The sequence below is a fragment of the Pseudonaja textilis genome, chromosome 5, assembly GCF_049901715.1.
Source record: "Pseudonaja textilis isolate UNSWEBS1 chromosome 5, rPseTex1.2, whole genome shotgun sequence".
Classification (NCBI taxonomy): domain Eukaryota; kingdom Metazoa; phylum Chordata; class Lepidosauria; order Squamata; family Elapidae; genus Pseudonaja; species Pseudonaja textilis.
The window spans coordinates 76,138,486-76,158,371 of NC_141994.1; the positions used below are offsets into that span (position 1 = coordinate 76,138,486).

At 57.7% G+C, this 19,886-nt stretch overlaps 1 protein-coding gene across 1 annotated transcript in view; it reads right to left on the bottom strand.

Moving 5' to 3' along the window:
- The window catches only part of SND1 (staphylococcal nuclease and tudor domain containing 1), an 86,539-nt gene that overhangs the window by 29,999 nt on the left and 36,654 nt on the right, over window positions 1-19,886 (bottom strand). Inside the window, exons 11-15 of the mRNA XM_087935456.1 lie at window positions 18,001-18,090; window positions 12,419-12,519; window positions 11,664-11,774; window positions 4,213-4,285; window positions 405-546 (exon numbers count right to left, since the gene is read on the bottom strand). Of these exons, the coding sequence (XP_087791582.1) occupies window positions 405-546; window positions 4,213-4,285; window positions 11,664-11,774; window positions 12,419-12,519; window positions 18,001-18,090 (517 nt within the window). The remainder of the gene's footprint in view (window positions 1-404; window positions 547-4,212; window positions 4,286-11,663; window positions 11,775-12,418; window positions 12,520-18,000; window positions 18,091-19,886) is intronic.

The following is a 19,886-nucleotide window of genomic DNA, read 5'->3' on the forward strand; positions in this document are numbered from 1 at the left end:
TGGACTCCGCAGCCCAGGAACCGAGGGGGCCCACGGGGCCTGGGCGTGGGGAGGCTCCCGGGGCAGCTGCCCCCAGGGCTTCAATGCCAGATCCCGGGGAAGGTCCCCTGTCGGCTCAGGCTGGGCCCCAGAGGAGGCACCAGGACCGGTTCCCTCCCTGCCAAGGAGGCTCTTCCAAATGGCCGCCCCTAGCAGCCCCTTCAGGCAGCCCTCCCGGGGGAAGCAAGCGTGTGCCCCAAGCCCACGGAGGGCCCCCTTGGCCTCCCAGCCTCATCCGGAGCCCTGAAGCGGAATTCAGCCCTGCCGGAGGGAGCCTCCCAGCTGCCCCGCCCGGCTCCTCTCGGGAGCTTCCCCAGCTGGACTGAGCCCCCCCTCCCTCCCCCCTTCCCCCCTCCCTCGCTCACCTGCCAGCAAGAAGGTGATCAGGCAGGTCTCCTTGGGCAGGTAGAGCTTCAGGCGGGAGCCACTGAAGACATATTCCACCACCGCTTCCGAGCGGCCGGCCCGCTGCAGGAAAGGCAGGAACTGCTTGGCCTTCTGGGTGTCCTGGGGGGTGGAGAGGCCGGTGAAGGAGGGCTGGGGACCACCCTCCCCCTAGAGCAAGGGGGGGTGGCTGCTGTGCCCCCTTCTCCCCACCCGTTAGCTGCCCCGGGAGAGGCCCCAGCCTGAGGACGCTCCCTGGCACGGCTGCCCTGGTGGGAAGCAGCTCTGCTGCCCGCTTAGCCCGAGGGAGCAAAGCCCACCAGCCGGCTCCCTCTACCCGCAGGGAGGCAAAGGAGGCCGGCTTGAGTCCACCTGGAACCGGGCTCTTTGCTGGCTTCACGGCTGGGGACCAGGACGGCCAGAGCAGCCACTGTGCCACCCAAGCTGGCCAGGGCCAGGAAGGGCGGGCCAAGGCTGCCCCCTCCTTTACTCCGGCCTGGCCTGGCCTCTTTGGGTGCCGCTGGAGGAGCCCGGGCCCCCTTCTGGCAAGGGCTAGGAACCAGGCTGTCTTGGGGACCTCTGGGCGCAAACTCCAGGGGAGCATCCGGGGACTTAGCGGCCCAGAAGGAGCCGAAGGGAGTTCCCCTGCCATGGCTGCCTGCCCTGGGGGCAGCAGGGAGCTTTGCGGGGCAGTCCTGGCCTGGCCCTCTGGCCCCTCAGGGCGAGCAGAGGGGCCACAGCTCCTGGCCAGGGCCGCCCCGACCCAAGGCCCCTCGCTGGCACAACCTGACTGACTGCTCAGCAGCCATTCCTCTCCGGAGGAGAGGCCAGCCGGGCCCTGCCTGGGGGCCCGTTTGGGTCCTGGACCCTGAGGGTCTCCCAAGGCCATCTTCCCACAGACAAGCATCTTGGGTGGCGGGCGGAGCCGGGCAGCTGAAGCCGAGGGGCTCTCGGGCAGCCTTGGGGGTGAGTGGCAGAGCACAGGGCCTCCTTTGGCAGCTGGTTCTCTGACTGCGGGGTCAGGAGCAGCCCTTCCCTCCCTCCCTCCCTCCCTCCCCAGCCCCGTCTCTGTGGGGACGCCCGGCCCGGCCCAGGTGGGACCCAAAGGTTTGCTCCTCCTCTTCAACCCTCCCCGTCTTAATTATCTGCACATAGAAAGGAAATGACGCATCGCCCGAAGGAAGGAAAATGGAACCATAGCTCCACATTACGTGAACGGCTGCCAGTTATACAAAACGAGGAAGCCACCAGGGGGCTGCCAAGAGGAGGAGGGACGGGGGGGGGGCTTGGCTTCGCCCCATGCAAAGCCCCAAACCGACAGTTAGGGAGCCCCCAATGGCCGTACCTGAGAGCCCAGTTATTTGGCCAGTGGCTCTGGGGTAAGGTTGCTACGCCAGGCAGGCCAGCCTCCCCCACTCCCTTTGGGTGGGTGGGGGAGCCGCTTTCAATCAGCGCCCCCCCCCCGCCTCTTCCTGGCAGCCTCTGAGTGTCTCAGCTGCAGGATCAGGTCAGGTGACCGAGGATGGCGGTGCTTCTCATCAGAGGCCTCTACCTGCCAACCAAGGTGGCTCCAAATTGCTTAGCTGGCACAGAGCCCGTCACACCTCACGGGCCCAAGTGGGCACCTCCCTCCTGTGCAATCAAGACTCCTCCAGGAGTAGCGGGGGCAGAGCGGGGAGGGGCCGGTTTGGTCCACCCTGTGTTCCAGAAGGGTCAGGGGGGAAGCTGCCCGGCCGAGGGCCCCTGTGCCAGCCGAGACCAGGCTCTCTCCCGGGAGGCTGCTCAGCAGGGCCTGGCACCAGCCCGCCTGCCTGCCAGGGGCCCTGTGCGCGGGGCCCCTTCCCACTCCAGATCTCCCCTTCTGGATGGGAAGGTCCTCCTCTCCTCCCTGGGGAAGGGAAGCACCTGTCCGGGGCAGCCCTCCCACGAAGGCAGCTGGGGCCAGCCGCGTGGAGGCTCAGGGGAAGAGGAGGCGTCCCCAGGCCTAGCCCCCTCCTGAGCAGAAGAGAGACCCTTCAGCCCCGGGAGAACGTGGCGAGCGGGGGACGGGCTCCCAAAGGGGCGAGACCGAGTGGCTCAGCCTTTCCCTCCTGGGCCCCTGCAGGAAGAGTCCCTTGCCCTGGGGGCCGCAGGCGTGGGCCTCCCTCTGCCCTTCCCAGCCAGAAGCTCATCCGCCCCACCCACCCCCAGCCGGAGGGCCCCAGCTGTCCGGCCAAGCGGCTTTGCCCCCAGGAGACGGCTGCTCCCCCTGCGCCTCCCCTTCCCCTGCGGCCTCCGGCCTTCCTCTCTTCCAAGGCACAGGGAGGCTCCGGCCTGCTCGACCATCGTGGCATTGGGGGGACGTGGGGGCAGGGCTGGGATGAGGTCCCTTCTTTTTCCTGGGCCTGCTAGTGGGTAAAGGCCCAGCCCTGGGGCTGCCATCCCAGCCGCTCCCGAGACGGCCCAGGAAGGACAGGCCGGCCACACAGGCAGCCATTCGACTCCGCCCTCCTCAGGGACCCGTCACAGCCTCCACTCGCTCCTCAGCCGCCTAAAAAACCCAAAGGCACCCGGAGGTCCTCCAGTCCAGCCCCCTGCCCAGGGCTACACCAGACGAAGGACTGCCCACCTCTGCTTGGAAACCTCCAGCACCAGGAGGCAGGCGGCTCCGAGGTTTGCCTGGAGGAGTTTGCAACCAGCCGCACCTTACCCACCCCAAAAGGCCGCTGGCTGGCAAGGGCAGCCTGAGCGCCTCAGCCAGACTGGAGCTTATGGAATTGGCCGGATCCAACGGGCAGTTTGGGCCAAACGTCCTCCGCCATCCCAGGGGGCCCGACTTCCTGGCTTCAGTTAAGGGGGGAGCATCTTCCAGAGGCCTCACCCACCCACCCAGGGGATCAGCCCAGGGGACAACGGAGCCACCCGTCCCAACCTGAATCTGCCCCTGGAAGAGACCTTCCAGCAGGGAGCAGGTTCCTTCCTAGTTCAGGAGCTCCATCGCTGGACCAGGGAGTTTCCTTCAGGGCCCCAGAGCCTAAGGCAGCTCAGGGGCCCCTTCTGAGGGTGGCCACTCAGAGGAAGGGGACACCCCAGTGGGGCCACTTTCCGAAGGTCCTGGGTCTCCCTTGCCGGACAGAACAGGAAATGAAAGGAGCCCCAAGTCCTGCCAGCAGCCCCACGGGGACCAGGAAGTCCATGGGAAGATTGTGGAGACTGGCTCTGAGGACAGACACGGGCCAGTCCGGCGGTGCTGGGCCTCCTGCCCCGCCCCACCTCAGCCGCTCTCCGCCTGCCTTGGCCGTCTTTCGCCCTCGTCACCTGGGGAGCAGCTCTCCGGGATCCCTATCCAGAATCCTGGCCGTCTCCCTCACAGTCTCCTCCGTGGCTCTCCTCTCCAGCCCACACCTCCAGCGCCCCCCCCAGGTTCTGGTCAAGAGGAGGGGGAGGGAGGGGGCACAGGAGGGGCGTGGTCCTGTGTGGGGGGGCTCCTTTGATGCTCAGGGGCAGCCAGGCTGGGTCGTACCGGCTTCCTCCCCGCTGACCAACCAGATTCCCCTTATGAAGCAGGGCAGGAAGACCCCTCCCCACCCAGGACTGCTGGGCAGGAGCAGGAAAGAGCCTTGCCAGGCAGCCAATTCAGCCGCCAAGGGGGGAACAGCACACAGCCGGAACCTGCCAAGAGCGGGCAGGAGGCTCCCCTTGAACGAGAGAGGCCACGGCTGTCCCCAGAGGCTGCTTCCCCCCCAGGATGGGCAGTGGGGGGGGGAGAGGAGACCCAGAGCCCCCCGGGCCCCAAAGAGTGCGGCTTACCCCGGAGATGTCAGCCACTCGGTGGATTGGGACCTCCTTCTTGCTGTGCAAGCCTTTGCCATTCTTGACCGCCCTGTAGGGGACAAGGGAGGGTCAGCAGCACCCAGGAACTGCAGAGCAGCTGCTGTGCTCTCTACCTCAAGAGCCCCTCCCCCCCTCTGTTTATTTGTTTATTTATTTGTTTATTTAATTTATTTATATTGCCGTCTATTCGCCCATGGTGACTCGAGGCAGCTTACACAATGTACAGCCATATTTAAAACAAGAAAATAAAAATAAAACCAATAAAAACTAACAAAAAGAATCAAATAAATTAGTAAAGTACAATAGAACAACATTTGGGAAAACAAAACGAAAAACAAAAAATCAAAAACCAACTCCCACCCTGACCTCCGATGACAGCAGATCACACTAGCCACCTGATGGGCTCCCTCCCCCTCTGGGATCCCCCGGTCCACTAGCAGGACCAGGTCTTCTCCTTCAGTGCCTTTCGGAAGAGAGTTAGAGTGGGGACCGTTCTAATCTCTGCTGGGGGGGAATGTTCCAGAGGGAGGGAGCCACCACGGAGAAGGCCCTTCTTCTGGGTCCCACCAGGTGGATCTCCCTCAGAGGTGAGACCCACAACATTCCCTGCCTCCTCGCTCTAATGGGTCGGGTGGATGTGATTGACAAGAGATGTTCCCTCAGATCACCTGGTTCCAAGCCATGAAGGGCTCTAAAGGTGACAACCAGCACCTGGAATTGCACCTGGAAGCAAATTGGCAACCAATGCAGCTCCCGCAGGAGAGGTGACACATGTGCGCACCGGGGTTCGCATAAAACCATGCGGGCCGCTACATTTTGCACCAACTGGAGCTTCTGGATGCTCTTCAAGGGCAGCCCCATGTAGAGCACGTTGCAATAATCAAGACGGGAAGTGACCAGGGCATGAGTGACTGTGAGTAGGGACCGCTGATCCAGGAAAGGGCATAACTGGTGTACAACCCGCAGTTGCACAAAGGCCCTCCTGGCCACGACCGCCACCTGCTCTTCGAACAGGAGTCGTGAGTCCAGGAGAACCCCCAGATTACGCACAGGGTCTGTTTGGGGTAGTGCCACCCCATCCAAGACTAAAGGTGGCAATTCTCCCTGAACCAATGAACCCCAGACCCAGAGCCACTCCGTCTTGCACGGGTTTAGTTTCAACCCCGTTGCTCCCCCTCCAGCCCCTAACAGCCTCCAGGCACTGCAAGAGGGAGGACACAGCAACACTTAACTCACCACGGGCCGAGACACACAGCTGAGTCCCATCAGCCTATTGGTGATACCTCAGTCCATGGGGACGGATGATCTCACCCAGCGGTTTCATATGAATGTGGAACAGGAGCGGAGAGAGCCCCGAGCCCTGTGGAACCCCGTAAAGCAGTGGGTGAGGGCTGGATCTCTCCCCTCCTATCAACACTGACTGAGAGCGGCCGCAGAGGAAGGAAGGGAACCAGGCCAGCCCAAGGCCTCCCACTCCCATCCCCTGAAGCCGTCCCAGGAGACTCTCATGGTCAATGGTATCAAAAGCTGCCGAGAGGTCAAATAGAGCAAGGATGGATGCACTACCCCCATCCTGCTCCCGCCAGAGATCATCTAAAAGTGCAACCAGTGCCATTTCTTTCCCAAATCCAGGCCTCAATCCTGACTGATAGAGGTCGAGATAATCTGTTTCATCCAGAAACCTCTGGAGCTGTTGCACGGCCACCTTCTCAACCACCTTCCCCAAAAATGGAAGATTGGAGACAGGTCAGAAATTATCCAAACGGGTGGAGTCCAGCGATGGCTTCTTAAGAAGAGGGCGGACCACAGCCTCCTTAAAGTGCTGGGGCACTGTCCCCTCCTGTAGGGAAGCATTAACCACCGCCAGAGTCCACCCGCCTGTCACCTCCTGGGAAGCTTTCACAAGCCAGGAGGGACATGGGTCTAAAACACAGGTGTTTCTGCGCATACTCACTAGGATCCTGTCCACCTCCTCGGGAGCAATAGGGTCAAACCATTCCCAGACAACAGGGCAAGAACCTGCCTCAGGAGCGTCCACCGGATCAGCAACCACACTGGCATTTAACTGGGAACAAAGTCGAGCGATTTTGTCTTCCAGAAAATCCACAAATTCCTCAGCGCGCCCCTTCAGGTGGACCTCAATCTCCTCCTTCCCTAAGAGGAGATGGCTCACCTAAAAGAGGGTTGCTGGGCGATTATCTGCAGACGCAATGAGTGTGGAGAAGGATTTACATTTTGCCTCACGAATCGCCACAAGGTAGGCCTTAGTAGCAGCTCTCACCCGTATTCAATCGAGTTCACCTCCTGTCTTCCGCCAGCGGCGCTCTAGACGTCTCCTCATGCGTTTCATCCCTCTCAGTTCCTCTGTATACCATGGGGCACAGAGAGGTCTACGGGTGAGGAGAGGTCGCAAGGGTGCAATCCTATCCAGGGCCCCAGTCACCTTCCTATTCCAAACAGTGACTAAGAGCTCGGCTGAACTGCATAACAGATCTGCAGTTATAACCCCCAGCTCCTTCTGGAACCCATCTGGGTCCATTAGTCGATGGGGACGGACCAGCCTAATAGGTCCTGCCTCCCTGCGGGGGGAGGCAGCTTTTGAGAAACTCATTGCCACCAGACTGTGATCTGACCATGACAAGGGGACCAAGGAGAGGTCTACCAATTCCAGGTCCCATAGACATTGCTCCGACAAGAACACCAAATCGGTGGGGGGGGTGGTGACCACTATTACTAGTCGGGCCCTGGATAATCTGGGACAGGCCCATGGAAGTCATGGTTTCTATAAAATCTTGGGCTACCTCTGACCCCAGAGAAGGCAGGTTGAAATCCCCCAGAACTACAAGCTGGTGTGTGTGTGTGTGTGTGTGTGTGTGTGTGTGTGTGTGTCCAGGAGCCCAGGTAGGGAAGCTGCCACGCAGCAGGGAGGCTGGTATAGCAGCAGCAACCCCACGTGATCCCTTGAGCCCAACCTAAGAAAAAGGGTCTCACAGCCGGGGACTTGTTGAACTTTGCCTCTGGAGGCTACTAGAGATTCTCTGATGACAACAGCCACACCTCCTCCCCGGCCTTGAGGCCTAGACTGGTGCCATGCTCAATAACCCACTGGGCACATTTCTGCAAGAGGAACGCCTCCCTCTGGGCCCAGCCAGGTCTCAGTTATACAAGCCAAATCAACCTTCCCTTCGCGGATCAAATCGGCAATAAGGCTAGCCTTACTGCAAGCTGACCTCACATTTAAAAGCAGCAGTCTAAGACCAAGGCCAACGCAGATCTGCTGACCAGGAAAATGAGGTGAGTGCAACGGGGCAGAACACGAGATCGGTACTAATCGCGTTCACTGTGCCTGCCCTCTCCCTTGTCTCCCATATCTCCTGTAACCAGACACCACTGAAATAGGATGCCCTCCTCTGCCTTCCCTGAGAATCATTCCAGCCCCCAGCCCCAAAATTCCTCTTTAAAAAGGGGAGGGGGGAAATCTACTTCCACTGACAGATTGTTGGCAGCAAGGTGAGCTTTACAGGCACTATAGCATTTGCTCTCGGCGCCCTCAAACTCACACTACCCCTTATTGCTTCAGAGGGGTCACATCCAGCTCCCCTTATCTCCCAACATAATCAGAATACGTCCACTCGATGCGTAAACAACACCCTGTCCAGTTGCTCTCACCCACCAAGCAGGGAGCCACTCTTGCCCCTCAGCTCTCACCTGGGGGAAAGGACCAACATGCTCTCATTCAACTTTTCCCCCGTTAGGAATCTGTCCACCAATTAGTTGGGTGTTGTTGTTGAGACTCCAATGTTTACTGATAATCCTAATGATAATAATATTGATGATAAGATAGTGGAGGAATCCTCCATGGAGGAATCAATAGAAGAACCCTCTATGACTGCACAAGACGAGGATTTGATAGGGGAGATAAAGGAAGAGGACATGCCAACAACATGTACTGAGTTGGCTAGGAGGTCAACTAGGGAGAGACGTCCACCTGACAGATTTCAAGCAAGCATGTCAGGTTAATACAGAACCTTCTAACTTCAATGAAATAAAACTGTATCCTACAAAGGATCAGGAAGCTATGAATAGGATGTTAAAATTGTTAAAAGGATTTAGAGGTGTATGAGGATGTAAAGTTACCACCAGCTGAACGTGCAATAGGTTGCAAATGGGTGTATAAGATAAAGACTGGTGTGGATGGGACTATTACCCATAAAGCAAGATTAGTTGCTCAAGGATTTGCTCAGTCAGATAAGGACTATGGTGAAGTGTTTGCACCTAGTCTGAGAGCAAATACATTGAGAGCAGCATTAGTTTGGGCAGCTAAGAATAAATGTAAAATAAACCATGTAGATGTTGAAACTGCATATCTACATGCACCTTTACAACATACCATCTATATGAAAAAGCCATTAGGTTTAAAGGATGATGGAAAAACTGATTATTGGAAATTAAAGAAAAGTCTTTATGGTCTAAAGCAATCCGGTTATGAATGGAATAAATGTATTGTAAAGGAATTCGTTTCAATAGGTTTTAAAGCTGGTATAGCTGATCCTTGTTTGTTTCGAAGAGAAAAAGATGGTTTAATTTCTCTATTGCTGTTATTTACAGATGACATAGCAATTATAACTAAAACTGAACAAGAAGCAAATGATATTGTTTATAGATTACAGAAAAAGTTCAGGATTAGAAATTTAGGGGAGATTAAGCATTATTTGGGTCTTGATATAATGAAAACGAATAAAGGTTTTAAAATTTCGCAAGCCAAGAAGATTATTAAAATGCTATAACATGAAGCATTGTAAATCTGCTAAGACACCAATGAGTAAGGAATTTACACATAGTGATATCAAAAGTCCTATGTTTGATAAGGAAATATATCAATCCTTAATCGGTAGTCTATCATATCTGGGTAATTGGTCTAGACCAGATATATCTTACAGTGTAAACCAATTGGCTAGGTATAACGCTGAACCAAATGAAAGGCACTGGCAAGCAGCTAAGCGAATAATTAGGTATTTAAAACACACAATCCATTATTCATTATATTTAGAACCAAGTAATGAATTCCTGTTAACTGCATATGCTGATGCAAGTTTTGCTACTGATGTGACTCGTAAGTCAACATCAGGTATAGTGGTAATGTTGGGTAATGCTTTAATAGGATAGAAGTCTATTAAGCAACAACATATTAGATTATCCACTATGGAAGCGGAATTCTCATGCTTATCATTAATGTGTACAGAATTGATATATTATAAACAATTGTTGAAGGATATTGGAATTACTGTACGTGATCCGTTTATTGTTTATGAAGACAATCAATCTGTAATTAATATGGCTACTAATTTAGCTGTTAAAACAAGGTCTAAACATACTGATTTGAGATATTTGAACGTTAGACAGTGTGTTCAATTCAGCTTCAATTCAGTTAATTCAGCTAGAATACTGCATGACTGAACATAATATTGCAGATCATTTCATGAAAGCTCAAGGTGCAATTAAGCATAAAGAGTGTTGTGAGAATTATGGTTTAAAGATGTAAAGTATTATACAGTATATTGACCAACCCAAAGGGGAGAATGTTAGGAATCTGTCCACCAATTAGTTGGGTTGGCAATATATAAACCAACAATGTATGTTTGTAGCTTTAAGACAAAATCACTGTGTTGATTTATACTATATTCCGATCGGTTGACTGTATTGCAGGTTGCCATAAGAGGGAGCTAGAGATCATGGCTTGCTCTCTTCTGACATTCTGTATCTCTGACATTCTGTTTCTCTGACATTCTCTAGCTATCTTTGTTTACTGTAAATGACAAAGGCAACCGGTAAGAAGACTTTGTAATTGGATATTCTTTGGACTGTTAAACATATATGACCTGGACCGTTTTATTGGATTGTGCTATTTCTTAAAGTAAACTTTAACTCAATTTAGTGTATCTGTGTATGGCTGAATAATTTTTCATAACTAGTCTCATAAACGTTTCCATGTGCATATCCTTGTTACTCAAGGGTTATTCTGTACATATCATAACATCCCCCAAGCAACCCTCCCGGGCCCAACCACAGAACACCCACAAAAATGCAGAAGCAAAATGCAAATGGTAGCTAGAACAAACAGCCAGAGAGGTTTGCTATGTTGCATTGGAAATTTAGCAGCTTTGTAGTCCTACAATGTCTCAGGCAGTTCCAAGCTCCCACTCATCGTTTAACCTCAGGAAATCCCAACGGCAGCCTGCCACTCTCCACGGTGCTATTAACCACGAGTAGTCCCAGCTGCCAACAAAGGCTAGAGAAGCTTGTCTCTTCTGTCAGCTCTGCCTCCATCAGATGACCCCCCCCCCACCCATCAATTCAGATCAGCAGCTGCTGACCCCTGGGCTCTCAGACCAGGGCTTAGCTTCAGTCTGGGGAGTCCAGGGGGAGATCAGGAAAGCTACACCAGTGGGAGGGGGGCCCTTTGACGCCAGGGGTTCCACCCTCTGGGGGCACAATAGGGCCCCGCTTTTGTGGGGGGGGGCAGAAAGCATCAGCCTGGGAGGGCTCTGACTTCCGGGGGGCAGACAGAAGGACCCCTGCCTGGCAGGAAGCACTGGGGGGAGGCAGAGCCAGCAACCCCTCAGAGCCCAAAGCCCCACATACGGTCTGGAGAAGGGGACAGGGGGCAGAAGGCACCTGGGAGACACCCACTATGTCTGAGAAGTGCCTGTCTGTTTCCAGGCCCCAGAGCTCGGCCCACCCCCGTCAAACCCAGGCAGGGCAACTGCCCCCTCCGTTGGACACACTGCTGAACCTTCTGAGAAGGCCGTGGACCCCAAGAATGCTGCTGCTGCCCTGGAAGATGGGGGAGGGCATTCTCTGGAGGCCCCCAGCCCCCTCCCTCTCTCTCATGTTCCCAACAGCCCTCTCCTCATGGCAGAGCAGCTCCTGCAAAGGCTGCCTGGCTTTAGGGCTGCCTACCTGGGTTCACAGCCCCTCCTCCCGCTCCAGAAACGGCGCCCCCCCCCCCCCCCCCCCCAGCAAGAGCCTGGACTTGCTCTGCTTCCTTGGGTGCTGGAGGACCAGCAAGGTCTCCTTTGCAGGCCCCTCCCAAGGTGAGGGGAGCACGGGGACTCTGGCGGTCCAGAGCGGCCCCGGGAAAAGGCCCAGCCTGCTCAGTGCTGCTGCCCACCCCAGCCGAGCTCTGCGTGAGGGAGACCCTTGGGCCAGGGAAGAGGATAGGCCGGTCGGAGGCTCCCTCGCTTCGCCTTCTGGCTCCTTCCCTCCTTCCCAGAGGGGGCGTGGGAAGTGGCTGGGGTGCCCCTTGCCCCCTCTTTCCCTTGACCTCCAACCCTGCCCTACTGGCCACAAGGAAGCCCTCCCCCCCTCCCAATACCAGCCTGTCCCGTGGGGCAAGAGCCCCCCCCCAGCCCCCTCCCACAGCTCACCGGGCCTCAGCAGCCAGCAGCTCATCATAGTGGGAGGAGCGCTGGTCATCGTCCTGGCGGTAGCGGATGACAGTGGCCAGTCCCTTGCTGACCAGCGCCTCGGCGATGTTGCTGCAAGAGAAGGAGATGGGCAGGAGTGAGGCAGGCAAGGCGGGCAGGGGTCTCCTCTCTGGGTGAGCAGCCGAGACCCTCCTCCCCACCCAGGAAGGCTCCCGAGGCAAGGCCGGTTGCCCCTTTGGCCTCCCAAGGGCCCCTCAAGCCCCAGGGGAACCCTTCCACAGAGCCCAGACCAGGCTGGCCTGAGACGGGGGTGGGGGGCGAGCATCAAGGGTGGGCGCAGAAGGCCAGGCAGCCGGGAAGGAAGCGGCAGCCTCCCCTCCTTTGGCTGGAGCCAACGCACGGCTCACCCTTCCTGAGCCGCCCCCTCCCCTGACCAGCACTTGGGCCCCAGGCGGTGGGGCAAGAAGAAGGGGGCTGCGCACCGGCTGGTGAAGGGGGGAAGGGTTTGGGAGGCCTCAGAAGGAGGCCCGGGGCAGCCTCTTCACGGTGGGCCACGGCGAAGGCCGGCAGTGGGCAGCCGGGCTTTGCCCTGAGGAGGCATCCCTCGGTCGTGGTGCCGGCCCCAGGGGCCTGAAGCAAAGGCCCGGGGGCAGCCAGGTCTGCTTGGCGGAGACAGGCCATTCTGTCTGCCCGCCATCGCCTGCCGTTCCTGCTGGCTGCCCTCAATGCCAACCCTCCTCCTCCTCGACACTCACATGCCGCCAATGGTGACGGTGGCACAGGTGCGCTCTGAGAAGGCGGGAACCGTGTCGGTCGCCCCGCTGGCTGGCCGGATGTAGTCCACCGTGACGCTCACCTAGAGGGGAGACAGGGGGAAGGCTCAGGGGCTTTGGAGGGGGGAGGCCTGCGCTCGCCTGGAACTGCCACTCGGAGGCCCCTGCTGAGGAACCGTGGCCAGTCCAGAGGCTCTTGCCGCCCAGGGGAAGGAAGGAGGGAGGGAGGGAGGGAGGGAGGGAGGTGGTTCTGCTCCTGCAGCGTGTGTGTGCGTGCGTGTGTGCGTGCCTTCCCTTTGCTCCCCAGCCCAGAGGGATGCCTTCCCAGGGCAAGGGCAGAGACCGTTCAGCCCCCCAGGGAGCGACTTCATCCAGCCCTGGAGAATTCTAAACACAACAATGGTGGGCTGGTCCCTGCCCCAAACAGCCCCTCCCCCCACAGCCCCGCAGCCCAGCCCAGCCTCCTTCAGCACCACCTGGGGGGAAATTGTTTGGGTGGTGGCAGTTGCACCAGAGCAGCCGGGTGCTGGGCCCCCACCCACACCCACCCCCACCCCCAGGCCACTGGTTTAGGGTTACCACGTCCTGCAGGCTTCATCAGGACCAGAGAGGAGGAGAAGGGGAGGGGCCGCAGAGGGGGCAGCCACAGGATCCAGCAGGTGGCCTGGGCACTCGGCCTGGCCTCCCCGGGGCCGCCTGGAGGGAGGCTAGGGCCTTTCACAGGGCCTGCCCAGAATTGTGGCCATGGTGAGGAAATCTGGAAATAACCCACCCGTGGAAGCCCCTCCGTGCGCCATTCGTGGCAAAGAGCAGGCTACGAGGCCACCAAGCCTTCCTGCCATCAACCGGAGAGAAGCGGGAGGCCAAAAACAGGGTCCTGCCGAGCCTGGCTGGCAACTTTGTCTCCCGGAAGGCGGAGAAGGGACCGAGAGGGTCAGCTCCCCTGGGCTTCATTACTAGCAGAGATGAAATGATAAAGGGGGTACAAGTGGGGGAACTTGGGGGGCGGGGGGGGCTTGGCCACATCGTGTTGGAATTCCTCGTAATGCAAAAAAAGTCAATGTGGTATTTCAGACTTTAAGAGAGCCGACTTCAACCGAGTTAGAGAGGAAAGATTCCACCGAGATCTGTGGGATCACAAAAGCTCAATCCAATAAAATACCCCAGAGAACCAAAAAGAAGAGATCCTGGACAAACCATCATGAAGACGCTGACAGACTGAAAGGAAAAAGGGACACGTGTGAAAAAAATGAAAAAAGAGGAACGTGTAACTAAAACCGAAGCCAGCAAGCAGCCCACGTCTGCCAAGGGTGGAGTCGGGAACGCCGAGGCTCAGAATGAACGGAGACTTGCAACAAATCCCAAAGGTAACAACCACAACAACCAAGTTTACATCCATACGCAAGGAAAGAGAGAAAGAAGTCCAGGAAATGATTGGTCCACACATCAATGCAGAACGTATGGGATACAATGAAGGCATATATGCCAGAGGCTTGATAACAGACTATACAAGGAAAAGAAATACCACGAAAAGACTAGCCTCTCAGACATTAGAGGATGAGTATAAAGGACTTGAAAAAGAGTTACAGAAAATGCCAGAGAAAAGGGACATTAAGCTAAAAATGGATACAATTAAACATAAAATGGGACTAATGGAAAAAGAAGAATTAGCACAGAAAATCAGAGGTGTGAAACAGAACTATTTTGAAGATGCAAATAAACCAGGTAGATGGTTAGCATATAAACTGAGAAAGGAGAAAGAATCAAGGAAAATATTGCAACTAATAGATGATCAAGGCCAAGTTTGCTATGGAAGTAAAGAGAAGGGCTTTAGTAAAAAATTCATCCAAGCAATAGAAGCTATATATCATAACCAAACGGCAAAGGTAATGATAGAGGGAGAACTGACAGACTCTATTGATATAAGAAAAGGAACAAGACAAGGGTGCCCACTGTCACCTTTGTTGTTTGTGTTAACCTTGGAAGTGCTACACAGAAATATTAGAGAAGAAAAGGATATAAAAGGGATGAAAATTAAAAAGGAAGAATTTAAGTTGCAAGCATTCGCAGATGATCTGGTTTTTATTTTAGAAGACCCACTAGAAACAGCATCAAAATTGATAGAAAAGATGGAGGTCTATGGGAAGGTGGCTGGTTTGAAAATAAATAAAGACAAAACAAAGATTTTGACAAAGAATATGCTATCAAGACAAAAGGAAGAATTGGCGGATGTATTGAAAATCCAGGTCACAAATAAGATCAAGCACTTGGGGATACATTTGACAGCAAGATGTAGTACACTAAAAGAGAATAACTATATTAAACTTAAGCAGCACATAGCGCTTGATTTGGCGAAATGGGAAAATCTACAATTCTCACTAATAGGGAGAATATCAACAATCAAGATGAATATATTACCCAGAATTTTATATTTGTTCCCAACAATTCCAATTAGGCTTGGAAAAGACTATTTTGAAGATTTAAATAAAATCGTGTTGAAATATACATGGCAAGGTAAGAAAGGGAGAATAAAATCAAAACTTTTTTGCAAGATGCTCCCACCAATGGGAGAAGTGGGCCAGGGGCTGAGGGCCAGCAGGGAGAAAGGGGGCCGCTCCACCCATTCTCTGCCCCTCCGTCTTCATGCAAAAGGGGGGGAAATGCCCACCCTACCAGGCAGACGGGGTCAGGAGAGGCAAGGAACCCGGGAGGAGAGAGCCCTGCCATCCACTCCAGTCGCCGGGGACGAGAGACGCAGGATGCTGGAGCGGGGGGGGGCTAGGCAGAGCTACTCTGGCCAAGAGAGGAGCTACATGCTAGCAGCCTTCCAGGATTGGAGGGGCTGCCCCAGAGAAGGCGGGGGGGTGTCCACCCTCCAAAGCACCAGAGGGCAGGACAAGAAGCAGCGGATGGGAGACCCTTAAAGGGAGACCCATCCCAGTTCCTGACCGTGGGGACAATGAACCAAGGAAGGACTTTGCCCTTCAGAAGCTGGGGGGGGGGGCTCCATCACCCGGAGGTTCTCCAGGAGAAGCTGGACAGACCATCTCAAGAAGAGACATCAGCAGGACTCCTGCTTGTGCGGGGGTGGGGGTGGGGGTGGGCGTGGGTTGCCACCAGCTCATCAGTGCCAGGCCCGGCCAGAGAGGCCTTGCCCTGAGCCAGCTGGGGGGACGGGGGGGACACGCCTGCATGAAAGCCACGGGGAAGCCTTCGTCCACTGCTTCTATCTACGCCCCAGCAGGCAGAGGCAGCTGGAGGAGGGAGGGAGGGAGGGAGGGAGGGAGGGAGGGAGAGGAAAGGGGGGAGGGGGGGACCAGTTCCAGGACTCCTCCTTCCTTTCCTAGGAGGGGGTCCAATTGGGAGTTCCCAGAAGCCCAGAGGTCCTTCCCGTGCCAGGCTGGTGGGGGGGCAGAACTTCATAGCCCCACCAGCTCTGAAGGCTGCCCACCTCCCAGCCTCCTAGCCAGAGTTGCTAAGCAATAGGGGAGGGGCTCCCACGCTTGCAGCACTGAATTCTGGCAAGGGGGGCTGTTGGTGGATTCCAGGGGGAGGGGAGGCTCTGAGCAGGGAAAAGAGTGAACTGGCCGGGCTTCTGCCTGCCGAGGAGAGGGGAGGGGGTTGCCTGCCCCTCAGGCTCTCCCCCCAGCCGGAGAGCTCCTCCACTCAGGAAGGGGGCCTGTGGGGGTCGGGCCCTCCCAAGGCAACAGCCCAGCCTAAAGGCAGGAGATCAGCCCAAGGGCGATGGGCAGGACTGGGCGCTGGGGCTTCGTGGCCTGGACTCGGGGAGGGCCGGAAAGGGAAGGAGGCCGGTGGCCCAGGGCCGAGTGAGGCTGTCCTGGCGCCTGGCCAAAGGAGAGAGGCAGCCCCCCACCCCCGGCTCGTGGCTGGAACATGTCACCCCGCAGCCGCCAGGCCTGAGGAGGCCGCCCCCTCCGCGGCCCCTGCGCCTGGTGATCTCAGCCTGTCGCTTCCGATCAGGAGGCAGCCCGGCCCGGGGCCTCTTTCCATCGTTATTAGCACAAAGGACTTTCTCATCACCGGCCTTCACCAGATTCATCTGAAGGGAAGAACGTGGTGCTGACAAAAGGCGTTTGGATGCAGTGACCTTGGCCGAGGAGGGCCACCGAGGCCCCCCCTCCCCACCGGCACAGCCAGAGAAGAGCGGCCGACCAGCGGCCGGAGGGCCCGAGGGCCACCGGCTGGCAAGGGCAGGCTCTCCTTGGGCTGGCCCTGGCCGCCCTTCGCAGCCCAGGCAGCCTCCCCGTGGCACCAGGGCTCCCGGAGGCCAGGAGGAGCCGGGGACGACCTTGGCCTGGCCTGCCCGTCAGCCCTTGCTGACCTTCGCGCCCAAAGCAGCAGCAGCGGCTGCCCGGCCAGCAATGGGCCTCCCCTTGGAGACGGAGGATCTTGCCAAGAGCCCCCCAACCGCCCCCCGGAGAGGCCTTTGCGCGGAGGAGCACGGACTCCCCCAGGGCCAAGCCCCGGAGCCGATGCTCCCTCCGAAGCTGGGGCCTCCGCCTCTCCCTTCCCCTCTTCCTTGGGGGGCTTTTCCCAGGCCAAACGCCGGGCAACTGCCCCTGGCATGTTGGGGTGCTGCTGGGGGGCGCTCTCCCGCAGAAGAGCGGGGAAGGGGCGCCTCACCCGGGAGCTGAGGGTCTTGGGGGCTGCCTGGGCACGGAGCGCAGCTCCTGAAGGAGACAATTGCCGGGGCGCAAGGGGACAGGGCAGGGTTCATTGCCGGGGAAGCCCACACAGTCGCCTCCCCAGGCCCAGCAGAGCAGGGGAGGGCTGGAGCACTGCAAGGCACTAAATGCCGCCCCCGCATTGAAGCCCAGCTCTCTGCCTGTGCCTGCCCCCCGCGTGGCACTCCAGCAGGCTGCCAACTGGCCCTGGGAAGAGGAGGACGGCGGCAGGGAGGTGCCAGGCCCAGCAGCCCCGCCATCAAATTCAGAAGGAGGCTGGCAAATGTACTCCTGGGAGTTGAAGGGGACACAGTGTGAAGACGCCCCCCTCTGAAGACCCCCAAGACCTGCAGGGCAAAGGGGAAGGGGCCGGCCTTTCCAGCTGCAGCCAGGAGGCTCTGTGGGGAGGGAGGCGCAAGGGGTCACCCCCTCTTCTGGGCCAGGGCTTCTTCCCCGCCTCCCAGCCCCCGACCCAAGGAAGATGGGGCAGCAGGGCTCCAGAGCTGCTCCCTGGGCTCCCGGGAGGGCTTCCCCCAGAGGAGCACCTGGGGGAGGGGGAGAAGGCAGGGGACAGCGGCCAACCTGCCCAGGTTCTCAGCACCAAGCCGCTTCTGCGAGACGGTTGCCGGGGGGCAGAAGCCCCAGGGAGGCCATTCCTCCCCCGCCCCCAGCAACAGAGCCCGGGCCATGAATACAGGCAGAGGGGACCTCACCCCTTGCTCCAGCTCGGGGGAGTTGGGGGGGCAGGTCTGTTTGCAGCATAAGGGGAGAGATTTCCAGGCGAGCCCGAGACAGCCCTGCCTCATCCCAGAGCCAAAAGGGGCAGGAAGAGGGCCGCCAGCAGGACCCCCAACAGCCCCCCCCCCCATATCAGCTCACCTTCTTCCCGATCAGCTTCCTGCGCAGGAACTCCCTGGCCTCAAACATGTAGGGGATGTCGTAGAGAGGACGGAGCTTCCGGTTCTTGTCCTGGGGAAGGAGGGCGGGGTCTCACTGCATTTGGCCCGGCTGGCCGAACTCCCAGGCCCCCGACAGGGAAGCCCACGGACCCCACGGGCCCAGTCCCAGCAGAGGCCCCTAAGGCTGCCCCCCCCCCCCACCCTGTTTGGGGCACAGCCTACTGCCCAAAGCCCCACCCCAGAAGCTGTTGAGGGGAGGGGGCAGTCCTGGGGCCAGGCCAGCTTCCCCACCACCCACGGCAGCCCAAAGCCCGTCTCTCCTTCGGGGCAGCAGCGTTTCTAAGCCTTTTGCTTTCTCTTTTGATGAGTGGATTGAAAGAGCAGGTCCCTCTCCTCAAAATAGCTGAGGATTATGGGTCACCCTCGTTTAGCGACCGCAAATCCATCCTTAAGCAAAGCAGTTGCTAATCGAAAGCCCAGCTACCTACCCACGATCTCATTTCAGCTCTGCAAAGCTTGTCAGTGGTTGATTTTTCATCACTGTGGTAATGGGGAACAGTCACGAAACGAGGAGTACGTGGAGTGGAAACCCCCCGGGGCAAAAAAACCCCAGGAGGTGGGGGCACGTTCGGGGGAGGAAGCCCCCCCCCCGAGCAGGTTAAGCAGCCCACTGGAGAAAACCGGAAGCCTCTTCGAAACCCCCAACTCAATATGGGACAACTCGATGGGGGTTGCAGGAGGGAACACGGGAGGGGGCAGGGAAGGCAGGAGGGGGCCCATTTTGAGTTCTTCAAGAACAGGAAAGGGAGCGGGGGGGCTTGTCTCTCCCTCTCAGGCAGCCCAGAGGAGCCGAGGCTGGGGAGGGGCAGGCAGAGGATGGAGGCTGGGTTTGGGTGGCCCCCCTCGAGTCCTTCCCCCAGCCGCCCAAGGACCCCATTGTAGCGGGGGGCTCCTTGGAGGGCAGCAATTCCTCCGGGGGCGGCTCCTTCCCATTTTGCTGCATAAGCCGCCTGACCGGAAAGCCTCGTGGGCAGCCTGCCAGGACTGGCCGGCCGGGCAGCTATCAAAACTGCAGCGCAAGGCCAGGTGCCCCAAAGGCAGCAGAGCGGAGGTGGCCGCCGAGTCCCCAAGGGCCCCTTCCCCAGCACCTGGGCGCCCTTGAAGAGGCTCCCTGCCCCCTCCCCTCCCCCGCCCAGCCCTGGGCTCTGCGCTGGGAGAGGGTTCACACAAGGTGAAGGTCCCCCCCGCCCGCCCGCCTGCTGAAGGCTCCTCTGGAGGGGGCTTCTCCGGGGGCCCTTCCCTCACTCGGCTGTTCGGCTGCATTTGGAGCCCCCCCTCCGTGGCTGCCTTGGGTCGCCCGCCAGGGCCAGGGGCTTGATCCAGCACAGCCCTAGCAGCCAGGCCCCCACCCTCTCCAGCAGCTCCCCAGAGTACAGTCGAGGGGCCCCCAAGGGACTCCGGTCGCCCCAAGAGGCCTCTTGGCTCGGCCTCCCCCCAGGGCCCGAGCAGCAAGGCCCGCTAAGCAGGGGGACACCGGCCCTCCTGCCCCACAGACGGAGGAGGGCTCCCTTGCGGGACAGAAGCCGCCCGCAGAGAGCGACCCGTGGGGCGGGCAGGTAAGGAAGAGGCTGCCCCTCCTTAGGTCTGTGTGGATGGAGACTCGGGCACCAGTTCGTATCTCTGCATGTAATTTGATAATTTCACAGACGATAAAACCACTCAATTAATCCTCCACCCCAGTCACACCAAGTAAAATCAATTAATTTGCATCTTGTTCCCACTTTATCCCACACCAGTAGCTGCTCCTCAATTACAATTAACCAAGGGGATTGGCTGTGCTAAAGTGACAAAATGTAGAAAAGAGGA